The sequence below is a fragment of the Loxodonta africana genome, chromosome 22 (assembly GCF_030014295.1).
Source record: "Loxodonta africana isolate mLoxAfr1 chromosome 22, mLoxAfr1.hap2, whole genome shotgun sequence".
NCBI lineage: Eukaryota > Metazoa > Chordata > Mammalia > Proboscidea > Elephantidae > Loxodonta > Loxodonta africana.
Genome location: NC_087363.1, coordinates 77,053,106 through 77,066,750, shown reverse-complemented (window position 1 = coordinate 77,066,750; position 13,645 = coordinate 77,053,106). Strand labels below are relative to the sequence as shown.

Genomic DNA, 13,645 nt, shown 5'->3' with positions numbered 1-13,645 from the left:
TTTTTTTGCTGTCCTCAAGCCCTCACTTAGAGGTAAAAAGTAACTTCTTGAATGGATAATGCCAAGTTCTTCACAGGTATGAAAAACACTGAAGATTGAATGGCTCTACATTGCTTAGGAATAGCGGGACCAAGACTCCTAAAACACGAGTTTGCTCACTTCATATCAACAATTGTCAGAGTTTGCATATTTTCCAATCATTTATGTCTAATGTAAAAAAAAAATTTTTTTTTTTTTAGTTGTCAAGCTAAGAATGTTTTTAAAAATGTTTTAGTGGGTAATCCACAAAAACCAAACTTGTTCCGTTGAGTCAACTGCAACTCCAGGCGGCCTGACTTCCTTATCTTTGCGACGATAACGGTACATTCTGCGCCTCAGCGTCATCAGTACGGACCCGAAGGAGCTTAAGTGGACGGTGAAACACAAGGAAAAAGCATAAAAAATCCGATTCCTCCTTCAGTTATGTGGGCACCTCTGGTAAGGGATGGCCACGACATGGCAGAAACCAAGGAAGCACAAGGATGTCTATCGTTCAGACTTGTCCTGCTGCACGGAAAATCGCTCGCAGAGCACAACACCCCGGCCCCACCTTCCCAGAACCCGCGCGGACGGCCGAGCGCAGCCACAACTGGCCGCCGAGTTCTGTTTTCGGGCGCCAAGGCAGTTTCGGAACCTTTGTAGGCGAGGCCACGCCCGGGAGAGGAGGGCAGACGGTGACCCGAGCGCAGGGAGGAGACACCGACTCGGCTGAATCCAGAGCTCCATAAACGGGCCCCGAAGCAGATGGAGGAGAGAAGGCGCGCGGGCGGCCCGAGCCGGTGGCGCAGACACAACAGCGAGCGGACGGGTGCGAGGCGCCCGGGCGCCGCAAGGCGGCGCCGGCGGGACGAGAAGGGCGTAGGCGGCGCGCGCCCTCTGAGGCGGCCCAGCCTCAGGCGCGCCCCAGCTCTCGCGAGAGCGCGACTTCCTGAAAGCGAGGTTCGAGCGGTGGCCCCGGCGCTGGCGGGCGCGTTTGAATTTGGTCGGAGAGCGGGAATCGGCTGGTCCCGGAGACGAGGTGAGCCTGGCGGTGCTGGCCGGGGCCTGGCTCGCAGCAGGGGGCTCGGGAGCAGCAGGGGCCAGGCAGACACCCCGCGCCGCGAGCCACGCGGGGCTGGGGTCTCGACGGCGACACTTGGCCGCCGTCTGGGCCGATCTGAGGAGAGCCGCGCTGCTGGAGAGCCTCCCTGAGACGGGACGCCGACCCCGAGGGGACGTTCGGGCGTTGCCTCCGCCCGGGGCCGACGCCCTTTGTTTTCCTCTCCGCCTTGAGGAGAATTCCCCGAGCGCCCGAACCCAGGGGACCTGGCCCTCGGCGTGCCTCTTCTCTCTTGACGGGAGGGGACGAAGGACTCACATCGGCGGGCGACGCGGCGACAGAGGTTTGAACTCTTTAGTATTTCTCTCAATTCAGCCAATATTGGTGCATTTGCTGTGTGAAAAGCGGCGTGCTGTCGGAATGGATAACTGGCCGAGTGAGATGGTCCTTGGCGTTGGAAGGTATTCTGGCTGGCAGGGGGACGTCTTGTGTACAAACAGTATATGGAGCATAAAGCGTTGCCGTTTTCAGACAGTCAGTGCACATTAAGTTAAAAAAATTAAATTAGTAACCACTAAAGGAGTTATAATCTCTGGTGTAGGAAAAAAATAGGGAGTATATATAAAATTTGGTAGTAGGTTAATATTGTATATGTGCAAGACTAAACAAAGGGGTGCACTTGGAAATAGAGACAACCAGAATTACGAAAAAGCAGAGGGTTCATATGCTTGCAGTTTAAGATGTATGATTTCTTTGTACTTGATTGCACTTTATTGTTTATTTTAAAAAATTGTACATAATAAAGTCGTCATGCCTGTTGCTAACCACCCACCTGCCTCCTCCCCATTTTCTTGGCCAGTAGGAAGTTATATTTCTTAGCTCAGCCATTTGAATTGAGGAGTGAGGTGGCTAGACTTCACTGCTACTTACTGGGGAGTCATTGAACTGAGGTTATTTTCTGCTTTTGTTTGTTTAATTTAGAAATTAAGGTCTGGGATTATATGTTTAAGAAGTCTCCCTATCCTAGTAAATATTGCTATCTGTACCAGTAATTTTCCATATCGCTCTGTTCATAATGATGCAGGAGGTTTTAATTTTTATATATTTATTTCAAAGCAACTGTGTTCCATGATTTTGCTATTCATCTTTGGGTTGATGTTTTTCAAAAAGGGCATTGATGTCACTAGCACCAGGCAGTGTGAATGTAGACTAGGATGGCTTGATTGGGAGAAACACGCCAGGAAAGTGAAATGAACACAATCACCTGTGTTCTCGCTATGCCACGTGTGTGGGAGGAGGGTGCTTGAGTTGGGCATCCTGCAGCACAATCTGACAAGCTCCCAGGTGACACCAGTGCTGCTCTTCCAATCATGTTTTGAATAACAGGGAGGAATGATGCTATGTAAAGGGAGTCTTCAGAGTTTGGCAGCTGGGTTCCTAGGGGCCTGTTCTCTTGCTGAGCTAACTCAAATCTGCCTGAGCACCAAAAAGGAGGAGAAAGTGAGCCTACACGAGCCATTTGGATTTCTCTGCCCTTAGTTGGAAACTTCACTAATAATTGATAACAACATAATATTGTGTTGATCATATTCTCAGTGGATCCCTGGTGGCGCAGTGATTAAGAGCTCGCCTGCTGACCAAAAGGCTGGCAGTTTGAATCCACCAGCCACTCTTTGGAAACCCTGTGGGGCAGTTCTGCTCTGTCCTATAGGGTCACAATGAGTCGAAATTGACTAGATGGCAATGGGTTAATATCCTCCGTAAAAAATAATGTAGCTTACAACTTTTCTATGTCAGAATATTTTTAGAAGCTGTTTACTGTAGATGGTGCAGAAATTTTCTTACAGTTTTTGGTTGTTAATGCCAAATTAAACTTTGTAGGAAAAGATATGTTTATTTATAAATGCAGTTTATGGTCTGGTTGTGTTTTCCACTAGGGTTACAAAATAAATGACATGTGAAAACCAGTTTCATCTGCCATGGAAAAACGTGAGACATTTGTACAAGCAGTGTCTAAGGAGTTCGTTGAAGACTTTTTGCAATTTGTTCACCTTCATGTAAGTTTTATGTTTTAGCTTTATTGTGATATTGACTGTGAATATGAAATAATTTTTGAAAATAGTTGTTGTTAGGTACTGTGGAGTTGGTTTTTGACTCATAGTGACCCCATGTGACAGAGTAGAACCGCCCATAGGGTTTTCTATGGGGGCAGATCACCAGGTCTTTCTCCCATTGAAGCAGTTGGGTAGGTTCAAACCCCTACTTTTCAGTTAGCAGCCGAGCACTTAACCAGTACACCATCATATTAGAGCCCCAAATACATTGTAGTCATAATTTATGTGAATCGTAGGGACCAATGCCTTTTATATAAAAAAAAACAAAACAAAAAACTCTTTATAATCTGATAGACCTGCTGATGGGCAACCACTGACAAATTTTGTTTTCTGCTTTCTTTTAAGTGAGAAATTGTAAGGATGCTAAGTGATTTAATGCAATGTGATTTTATTTACTTAACAAATATTTATTGATTTCTTGCTTTGTGCCATTTATCGTGAGGAAGATTGATGCTTTTTTGCTTCTAGGTTACCTTCACAGGGTTGTGCTGGATTCAGGTTAGTAAATAAGCAATTATAAATGCTGTGCAATAAACACCAAGATGGAAGAAGGTACACAGGGGTAATAGGAGCGGCAAATCCTATCATAGAATGGTTTCCATCCAGTGAAATGATATAAAAGCTAAGATGTAAAAGAGGAAGATAAATAGAAGTTAGACAGTCGGAGGAAAGTAGAGAAGGATTGTTATAGTCAAAGGGGATAACTCTAAAGGCTAGATAAAACAACTTGTGTTTGAAGAACTTGAAGAAGTTCGGTAGGGCTAGAGTATAGAAATGCATGGTGAGGAAGGCCAAGAGATATGACTGGGTGAAGGAGCTAGATTATATCAGGCTTTCTTTACCATTTAAAGGCGTTTAGACCTTGTCCTAAGAGGAATGAAGGTGGCATCAAATAACTTTAAGCAGGGAGTAACCCTTATGTGAGAGAGGAAGAGAACAAAACAGAGGGAGAGAAAAATAGACAAAAGGGTGATGAAGGGAGAAAAATTTGATTTCCATTTTAGCAATATCTCTCTGACCGGATATGAAGAATAGAGTGAAGGAGTTCAAAACAAGAGGCAAGGAGAATAATTAAGAGTCTATGTTGTTAATAATGATGGTATAGGAAGTAGAAATTGGAACATGTAGATGCATTAGAGAACTTCTAAGTGGTGGAATGATAGCACTCGTTCATTGATTGAATGTGGGGGAAGGGAGAGAAAGGGTCAAGGAAGATCCTTAGGTTTCTGACTTGGCAGTGCAATACTGAACGTAGAAAGAGGGTCAGGTTGGAAGGAGAAGATGAGTTCAAGTTTGGATGTGTTAAATGACTGCTGGTGGGCCATCCAAGCAGAGATGATCAGTAGGCAGATGGATACGGTTGTTTCAAAGTGAGGAAAGGAAAGAAATCTGGGCTGGAGATAGAAATTCAGGTCATCAGTAGTGTACAGGTAGAAATTAAAGTCATGGAAATGTGTGGGGTTGTTGATGTGGTATATGAAGTATTAAAAAGGGCCTAGGACAGAACTCTAAGGAACCCCAACATTTGAGGCACTGGCTCTAAAATATTTTTACCTTTGGGGTACAAGACCCCCCCCCCCAAGCCCATCTACCTCACTTGTTCATGCAATGAAAACTGAATTAGCGATATTAAAAAAAAAAAAAAAAGTAGAGAAAAACCAAACCCATTGCCATCAAGTTGATTCCAACTCATAGCAACCCTGCAGGCCAGAGTAGAACTGCCCTATAGAGTTTCCAAGGAGCTCCTGGTGGATTCGAACTGCTGACCTTTTCGTTAGCACCCATAACTCTTAAACACTACGCCACCAGAGTTTCCAGCACAAATTCATAGGCATTACATCACCAAAGCAGTGTGTATAAGAGCAAATTATTTAGATGTTATAGATGTCTTCTGTGTCAGAAGTATAAATGTCTCATATTAGAACTGTAACACATGTTTTAAAGTCTTAAAGACTGTTCTTGCAAACCATATGCTATAAATTTAACGAAAATCAGTAACAAGCAAAATTGATGATGATTGCGCTAACTTAGTATTAATATGAAAGGCAAGAATCGCAACATTTAGGTAGCACAGTCAGTTCCAGGTAACGCTGGTATTATACTGATGACAGTATCCTTCCAAGGGCCTTAATTCAAAAGTACCTCTCCTTGGCAGTAGATATCTTTGTGGGAGAGTTGGTTTTCATACTAATAAGGTGTTTGTTTTAGTTTATAAATAACAAGTCTTATTAACATTTAATAATTCAACTTAGTACCAAAAGTCACCATATAGCCCTAAGTTAAACATAAAAATGAAAATATATTCACTTGGCTATATTGCGTTGAACTATATGAAATGCCATTTTGTAAGTCAGAACGGTTGAATAATGGCAGTTTCACATAGTTCAATCAGATGAGAACTAAAGAAGAGACTTTTAAGTTAATTTGAGATCTGTTAGGTGGACCTCGCCAAATACAGTCAGTTCTGCTCTAACGTAACACGTGCATTCCCAAAAGTCATTGTGCTATGCAAAATGGACGATACAAGCCACAAGGCTTATGAAGCAAATGGGGTTGGGGCACAACACTCAAAACTTTTGCCAGTGACACACTATAAAAAGATGTTAGGTGCCATCAAGTCCATTTCCTAGCACCGTTTTATATATGTTAAATCTCTAGGAAATACATAATAATACAATAAATATGATAGTTTACCTTGAAAGAGACCTGAAGTCTGCTTGTGGAAGTGGGTGCCTGTGCCCCCACCAGCCCACTTGCCAAACTTGTGTGCAAGAGAAAGAGAACAAAAGAGAGATAGAGAGAGAGAAAAGAGACAAAGAGAACAGAGATGAAAAATACAAACTGGGCTGAGAGGACAGGGGAAAATAAAAGAGAGGGCAGGGTGTGATCCAGGTGGCCATTGGAAGGTTGCAGCTTGTGAAGTATTGTGAAGTGGAGGAATGAGGGTTCTCTGAAATCAGGTGGACCACATGTGGATGGATGTGGCTCAGAACACATGCTCGTAGATGTTTGAGGTGTATGTGTGTGCATGTGTGTTAGCGTAATCCGGTGGGGCTCTGTTCAGCTGGGTGCAGTTTTCTGCAGTCACTTAGTGTTTCCTGTGATTGAACCCCCACATAAGCAAATGAGAAATTTGCCATGCTCAAATTGTTTCCTAATATGTCAATGTGTTGGAACAACTTTGTGTTTTAAAAGAAGCACCATAAGGCAGAAATGACTGTACCATTAAGGTCATACATAATGCTTTGAGAATCACTGACAGAGGAATAGGAGGAGATGGGAGTAAGGAAAATTCTAGTCATTTTGCAAATATTTCTTAAGTGCCTTATGTATTAGGCACTGTTCTGGAAGCTAGAGATAGGGTGGTGTACAAAGCAAAGTTTACACCTCCGTGGAATTTATGTTCTAGTGGTGAAGAAAGAGAAACAAGTAAATGAAAAAATAAAAAAGCAGGGTAAAAGGATAGGTATATGGGAGGTAGCTACTGTTTTAACTGGGGTGGCTAGAGAAAGTTTCTGAGGAGGTGGTATTTGATCACCTACCAGAAAGAAAATGCTGATGGGAAGAGTCATTAGAAGATGAAGTGGACAATAGAGAGGAGACATAGTGATGAGTTTAAGGTCTTTGGGAAACACTGGAGCACAGATAGTTTTGTACTAAGAAGGCTGAATACTTCCAGAATTGTAGCAGGAGGGTAGGAAGAAAAGATAGGGACTATCAATTTTGATGGCAGGGTGTTGAGGGAATTGTTTTTTCAGTGGCTTCTATTTTCTTTCTTTTGGGGGGGGTAACCTTTGAAATAAGTTCAAACTTATACAGAGAAGTTACAGGAAGAGTACAAAGAAATCCTGAATACTCTACACTCAGATTTAGTAATTGTTACTGTTTGTCAGATTTTATCATTCTTTATATATATATTTTTTAATCATTTGAGGGTAAGTTGCAGACATAGTGCCTCTTTAACACTGAAATTCTCAAGTCAGGAAATTTAACATTGATATAATACTATAATCTGCCGTCTAGATTCAAAGTTTTGCAATTGCCCTAATTATGCCCTTAATAGCGGTTTTTTTTTTTTTTTTTGGGACCCAAAAAAATGTGTCTTGTTAGTTTCCTTTAATCTGGAAGAGTCTCTCAACCCTACTTTATTTGTCATGACACTAACAGTTTTGAAGAGTGCTGGTCAGTTGTTTTTGACATATCCTTCAATTTGCATTTTTTTGGTGATCTCCTGATTGGATTCAGTTCATGCATTTTGTCACAAACTATGTAAGCAATGTTACGGTCTCAGTGGAGTCATGTCAGGAAGCATGTGTCAGTTTGTCTGGTTGGTGATGTTAATTTTGAACATTTGGTTAGGGTGGGTGTCCGATAAATAGGTTTATCTACTGTAAAGCTATTATTTTCACCTTTGCATTTAATAAGTAATCTGTGGGAAAATACTTTGAGATTATGTTAAATACCCTGTTCCTCATCAAACTTTCAGCCAGTAGTTTTCGCGTCCATTGATGATTCTTGCCTGATGATTAGCTATAAAATTGCCATTTTCCTAACCAATTATTCCTTCTATATTTTTTTGTTGACATTCTACTGTAAGATATTTCCCCCATTATTTATTTAGTAAGTATCAGCTGGACTCAGTGGTTCTTATTTTTTTCAGTGGGTTATAATCCATTACTGTCATTATTTTGGTGCTCACATTGTCCCAGATTTGGCCGCCGGGGCCCATTTGAGCTAACTTCTCTGCCGTTTTGATAGTGGCTTTTATTTGTTGTATCAAAGAGTAGTTGAGGTCATCTGCTGTGAATAAGAGGAAGTGGCTGTTGGCTCATGGGTTTTGAAAATTATTGCAAAGATTTGAAACAATCTTATTGGCTAATCGGAAAGAATGATGTCTAGAGAAGACTAGAAGGCTGGTGTTGGAGTTGGAGACCATAAACTTAGAGTGGGATGTCTTCCTGGTTACATTATTATTGTTGTTATAATTATTTTTTAACTGTAGTGTAATTTTGTAAGCTAATTATAGGCCTGGAGATGGAAGACATTAGGATTGATTTTAGAGAAGGCTTTACTAAGTGGATGAAATTTTCAACTTCTAAGATTAGAACACTAGGGAAGAACATATGGAGGAGGAGTTTACTACTTCCCTTGTGATAATTCCTACACTTTTCCCCTTTTATATGGATTTTGAAAACTACAGCCAAAGTCTTGAACACGTAACTAAGTTAAAACAAACAAAACAAAACAAAACCTACTGCTGTCAAGTCGATTCTGACTCATAGTGACTAAGTTAGCACTTAAAATTTTTCTTTCAATGTTAGGTGCCATCAAGTCAGCTCTGAGTCACAGGCAACATTATGTATAATGGAGCAAAACAATTGCCCAGTCCTGCACCATCCTCACAACTGTTACTAAATTTGTGTTGAGATGTAACACTTGGTATTTATTTTACAGAAAGATGCCTCTGACCCTTTCAATCTAAATGAGCTATTGGATGAATTATCAAGGAAACAGAAAGAAGAACTATGGCAAAGGCTCAAGAATTTATTAACAGAAGCATTGTTAGAAAACCCAGTGGATGGGTGGCAGATAGTAGAAATCAAGTGTGAAGATGACATGGAAATAGAACATGATTCGAAAATGGTAGTATTGGTCTTTAAAAAAAGATAATTTTCTCTCTTTTATTTGTTAAAAAATAATTGTTAGTGTGTATAATTGAATTTTAAGATGAGGCTTTAGCAGAACTTTGAAATTAGAAGACAAGAATTTTAGAAACTAAACTTTGTGGTTTAACCTACTTTTCTATCCCATATTTTAATTTAGTACTCAGTGTTACTATTCTTTTAAGACAACTATGTTATGTATTTTCAATTTTAATTCACTTCTTAGAATAAGATGGAATAAATTTAAAGAGTTACTAATTTATTTTATCTTAAATTAGATTTTTAAAAATAAATTTGAGTTCTAAATTTCTAAACCTAACTCTTAAACTTATTTTAAAATTGAGTTTAAGTTGGTGATTTTAATTCACTGGTGCTTTCATTTTTTTATCTGTAGAAGAAAAACATAGAAATAATTCATGCCATTACATCCGTGGTTATTACTTGTATATCTGTAATAAATGAGAATGAGAAGTATGAAGCCTTACTAGAATGTGCCACCATATTAAATGGTAAGTTGCCTTTGTTATAATGTGGCATTTTTCACAGTAGGCTATCGAAATGATACTTTGGAAAAGATGCTTATTTGTCTTAATGTAGAGGGACAATTGGTATCAGGGCATAACTTTCTAATAAAGCTCCTTTATTTCAGCTGGAAAAGGAGCCTCTGACTATTTTTTATGGGCTATCCTGAATAATTAGTTTAATTTAAGATCATGAAGATACGTGTTACTGAGCATCTTAACTGCCGCTGTTTGTGGGGTTTTTAAATGTCTTTTTTGACTTACTAGACTCATGATCAAGAGGTTGTTAAAGGAGAAATATCCTTATATAAATCTCTCAGTTTATGATTATTGCTAGATAGTTTCAGTTTAACCAGAGTTTGTGGCATTTAACTTTATTTTGTAAATATTTTATGGACATAAATCTGAGGAATAATTGTTGACTCCTAGGGAAGTTTTACAGTGTTAAAATTTAAATTACAATACTTTTCAAGTTGTAATTAAACTAGAAAAAAATGTTGTTAATTTAGGAGGAGTACTAGTCTGAAATAATGAGAAGATCTAATTATAAAAGTTTATATAAAAGTATTTTAAGATATAAAAGTAATTTTATTTCAAGTAATGATTTTTAAGAAAACTCTCCAAGTTCCAGCACCCTTATCCCTTACGATATAAGTATAATTAGTTTCATATGACGGATTCATCAAGCTTTTCATTCTCAGCATCACTTGGATTTATATATCTGTTTAGTATGCTCTTTTATTTTGAATTTTTGCCTGAAATACATTATTAAAATGTCACCCCTAATCAGTATAAAAATAGCTCCCAAATGCTTTGTGACTGTACTACCGGTTTGATACAGTGTCTGAATAACTCTTTGATAAAATGATTAGTGCTGGCATTGTAGTTGCTACCAACTTGCCAGTAAATTCAAGAATTTTTTGTGTATAGGTATAAACGTGGAATTCAGGTATCTATAGATTGTAATTATGAGCACATTATTAATTCTTCAACTTTACTGTTAATAAAAACACTGTAGTGTTTGTACTAATTATAATAGTTGCTCTTACTCTTTTTCACCTCTTTAGCCAAAAATTTGAGACTAGCACATTTAGAGATGGTTGATCAGTAGACCTGATTTGGCTCCGGTGTTATCAGTGTTACCTTGGACATTATACTTAAATTTTGATGGCTTCAATTTCTGCCTCTCTAAAATTAGGGGTTTTAGGCAATATGATCTCTCCAAATCTTCCAGTTCTAAAGTCCTCTGTTCTATTGGGTCTGTTTTGTTAAAATAATTAAAAAATTTTTTAATTAACATCCCTTGCATTTTATAAATAATGTATATAAATCTTTAACAAGTTAAATATAAACTAATATTTGCTTAACGCATAGCCATCAAGGCAATTCTGACTCATAGTGACCCTATAGAAGAGAGTAGAACTGCCCCATAGAATTTCCAAGGAAAGGCTGGTGGATTTGAACTTGCCAGCCTTTGGTTAGCGGCCTGAGCTCTTAACCACTGCTAAACTTTAATATGTAAAATCATAATATTGTAAACTATTGAATCTAACTAACAAAAATTTGCTTTACTATTTGAAAAATTACTATACTCTATTTTAGGTATTTTATACGCATTACCTGAATCTGAACAAAAACTGCGGAGTTCCATTCAGGATTTGTGTGTTACTTGGTGGGAGAAAGGCCTGTCTGCCAAAGAAGATATGGGAAAAACTGCTTTTATCATGTTATTAAGGAAGAGTCTTGAGACTAAAACAGTATGCTTATTTTTTTAAATATATTTTAAAAGTACATGTATTTCTATCAGTTAGGAATTGTTTGGCTGTGAGTAACGGAGACCTGACTATAGTAGCTTTATCAATTAGGGAATTTTTCTCTCTTAACTATAAAAAATTCAGAGGTTAGCCATTAAGGGTTGTTGCGGTGGCTTCATGTTGTAATCAGTAACCCAGTCGTTTTCCTGTACCACCCTTGGTATGTGGAGTTTTTTTTTTTTTTTTTCTTTTTGTCCTCCTTTTTACTTTATGGTTGCAAGATGGCTATTCCACCTTTAACTTCTTGTTTTCATCCCAGACAGGGAGAAAAAGCAGAGGAAAGAAAGGGCCAAATCTCAGAAATTTCTCAGCTTAACCAGTGGCCAGAACTATGCCACACAGCTGCCTCTGTCTGCTGGAAAATGGAGAGAGGCTAGAACATGGAGTTTTTAATGAGTTATATTGCCAACCTTAAAAAATAGGGGATTTTTTTTTTTTTTTTTTTTTAAGCAAGGAACAAGGGATGAGATATTTGGATAGGCAACTAGCAGTGTCTACTTGTATTGGTGTGGGTCCTCCAAGAGGCAGACAGCAAGATATATCTGAATATGCAACGCTGGTAGAGGATAAAGGGGAGGGAGCAGGAGTTGGCAGGAAGAGCCTTCAGACCATGATCCAGGTCTGGCACCTATGAAAGGAGAGGGGAAGGAAGGAGGATTGAGTTGGAATTGTCTCAAACTATAACACAGTTCTAAGAAAGTTTCTGCTAGGCTATGGGAGAATCTTCTAAGCCAAAATTGCCTATTAGAGGGAGTTCTGCATTGAGAAAGAATAGACAGGCAGTAGTACTTCTGCCCACCACTCGTCTGTGAGTTCGTCATAGTATGGTAGCTTATGTGTTGCTGTGATGTTGAAAGCTATGCCATCACTATTTCAAATACCAGTAGGGTCACCCATGGTGGACAGGTTTCAGTGGAGCTTTCAGACTAAGACTAGGAAGAAGGACCTGGCAGTCTACTTCTAAAAGAAATTGGCAAGTAAAAACCTAATGAATAGCAGTGGAACATTGATATAGTGCTGAAACAGGAGCCTCTCAGATTGGAAGGTACTCAGAATACAACTGGGGAAGAGCTGCCTCTTCAAAGTAGAGTCACCGTTAATAACATGGATGGAATAAAGCTTTTGGGACCTTCATTTGCTGAGGTGGCAAGACTTAAAATGAGAAGAAACGGCTGCAAACATCCATTAATAATTGGGATGTGAAATGTATGAAGTATGAATCTAGGAAAATTGGAAGCTGTTAAAAATAAAATTGAATGCTTGAAGATAGATATCCTAGGCATTTCTCCTGTGGAGCAGCCAGTGAGTTTGAACAGCTGACGTTTTGGTTAGCAGCTGAGCAACGCAGGAAGCATCAAAAGAAAACGGAAGGAGTACACACAGTCACTGTACCAAAAAGAGTTGCTGGCATTCAGCCATTTCATGAGGTAACATGATCAAGATCTGATGGTATCGAAGGAAGAAGTACAAGCTGCACTGAAGGCATAGGTGAAAAAACAAGGCTTCAGGAATTGATGAAATACCAATTGAGATGTTTTAACATATGAATGCAGTGCTGGAAACGCTTACTCATCTATGCCAAGAAATCTGGAAGACTCCTACGTGGCCAACCGACAGGAAGAGATCCATGTTTATGCCCATTCCAGAGAAAAGTGATAACAAGAGAATGCAAAAATTATTGAACGGTATTATTAATACCACACGCGAGTAAAACTTTGCTGAAGATCGTTCAGAAGCAGTTGCAGCAGTACATCGATACGGAACTGCCGGAGATTCAGGCTGGATTCAGAAGGGGATGTGGAACCAGGGACATCATTGCTGCTGTCAGGGAGAACAGGGAATACCAGAAAGATGGTTACCTGCGTTTTATTGACTGTGCAAAGGCATTCTGCCATGTGAATCCTAAAAAATTATGGATAACATCTGAAGGAATGAGAATTTCAGAATGCTTTATAGTGCTCATGAGGAACCTGTGCATAAACCACAGGCAGTCCTTTGAACAGAACAAGGGGATACTGCATGGTTTAAAATCAGGACAGGTGTGTGTCAGGGTTGTAACCTTTCACCGTACTTCTGTAGTCTGTGCTGAGCAAGTAACTTGAGAAGCTGGACCATACGAAGAAGAACGGGGCACCAGGATTGGAGGAGACTCATTAACAACCTGCGATATGCAGATGACACACCTTGCTTGCTGAAAGGGAAGAGAATTTAAGGCACTTACTGATGAAGATCAAAGATCACGGCCTTCAGTATGGATGGCACCTCAACATAAAGGAAACAGAAGTCCTCACAAGTGGACAAATGAGCAACATCATGATAAAAAACCAAAAACCAAACCTACTGCCATCGAGTTGATTCCGACTCATAGTGACCATCATGACAAATGGAGAAAACACTGACGTTGTCAGGCATCTCATTTTACTTGGATCCACAATCAACAGTGAGTCAGTAAATC

The 13,645-nt window shown here is 39.6% G+C and overlaps 1 protein-coding gene across 4 annotated transcripts in view; it reads left to right on the top strand.

The window, feature by feature from the left end:
• Positions 1–928: 928 nt before the first annotated feature.
• Positions 929–13,645, top strand: part of NCAPG2 (non-SMC condensin II complex subunit G2) — a 122,270-nt gene continuing 109,553 nt past the window's right edge. For 2 of the 4 annotated variants that reach the window (XM_010600290.3, XM_003420729.4), the window contains exons 1-5: positions 1,308–1,421; positions 3,016–3,135; positions 8,647–8,835; positions 9,250–9,364; positions 10,979–11,133. In XM_010600290.3, the coding sequence (XP_010598592.1) occupies positions 3,058–3,135; positions 8,647–8,835; positions 9,250–9,364; positions 10,979–11,133 (537 nt within the window). In that variant the 5' untranslated portion in view covers positions 1,308–1,421; positions 3,016–3,057. Of the gene's footprint in view, positions 1,058–1,207; positions 1,540–3,015; positions 3,136–8,646; positions 8,836–9,249; positions 9,365–10,978; positions 11,134–13,645 lie in introns of those variants that run through there. The other 2 variants (XM_010600288.3, XM_010600289.3) reach the window with 2 other exon arrangements.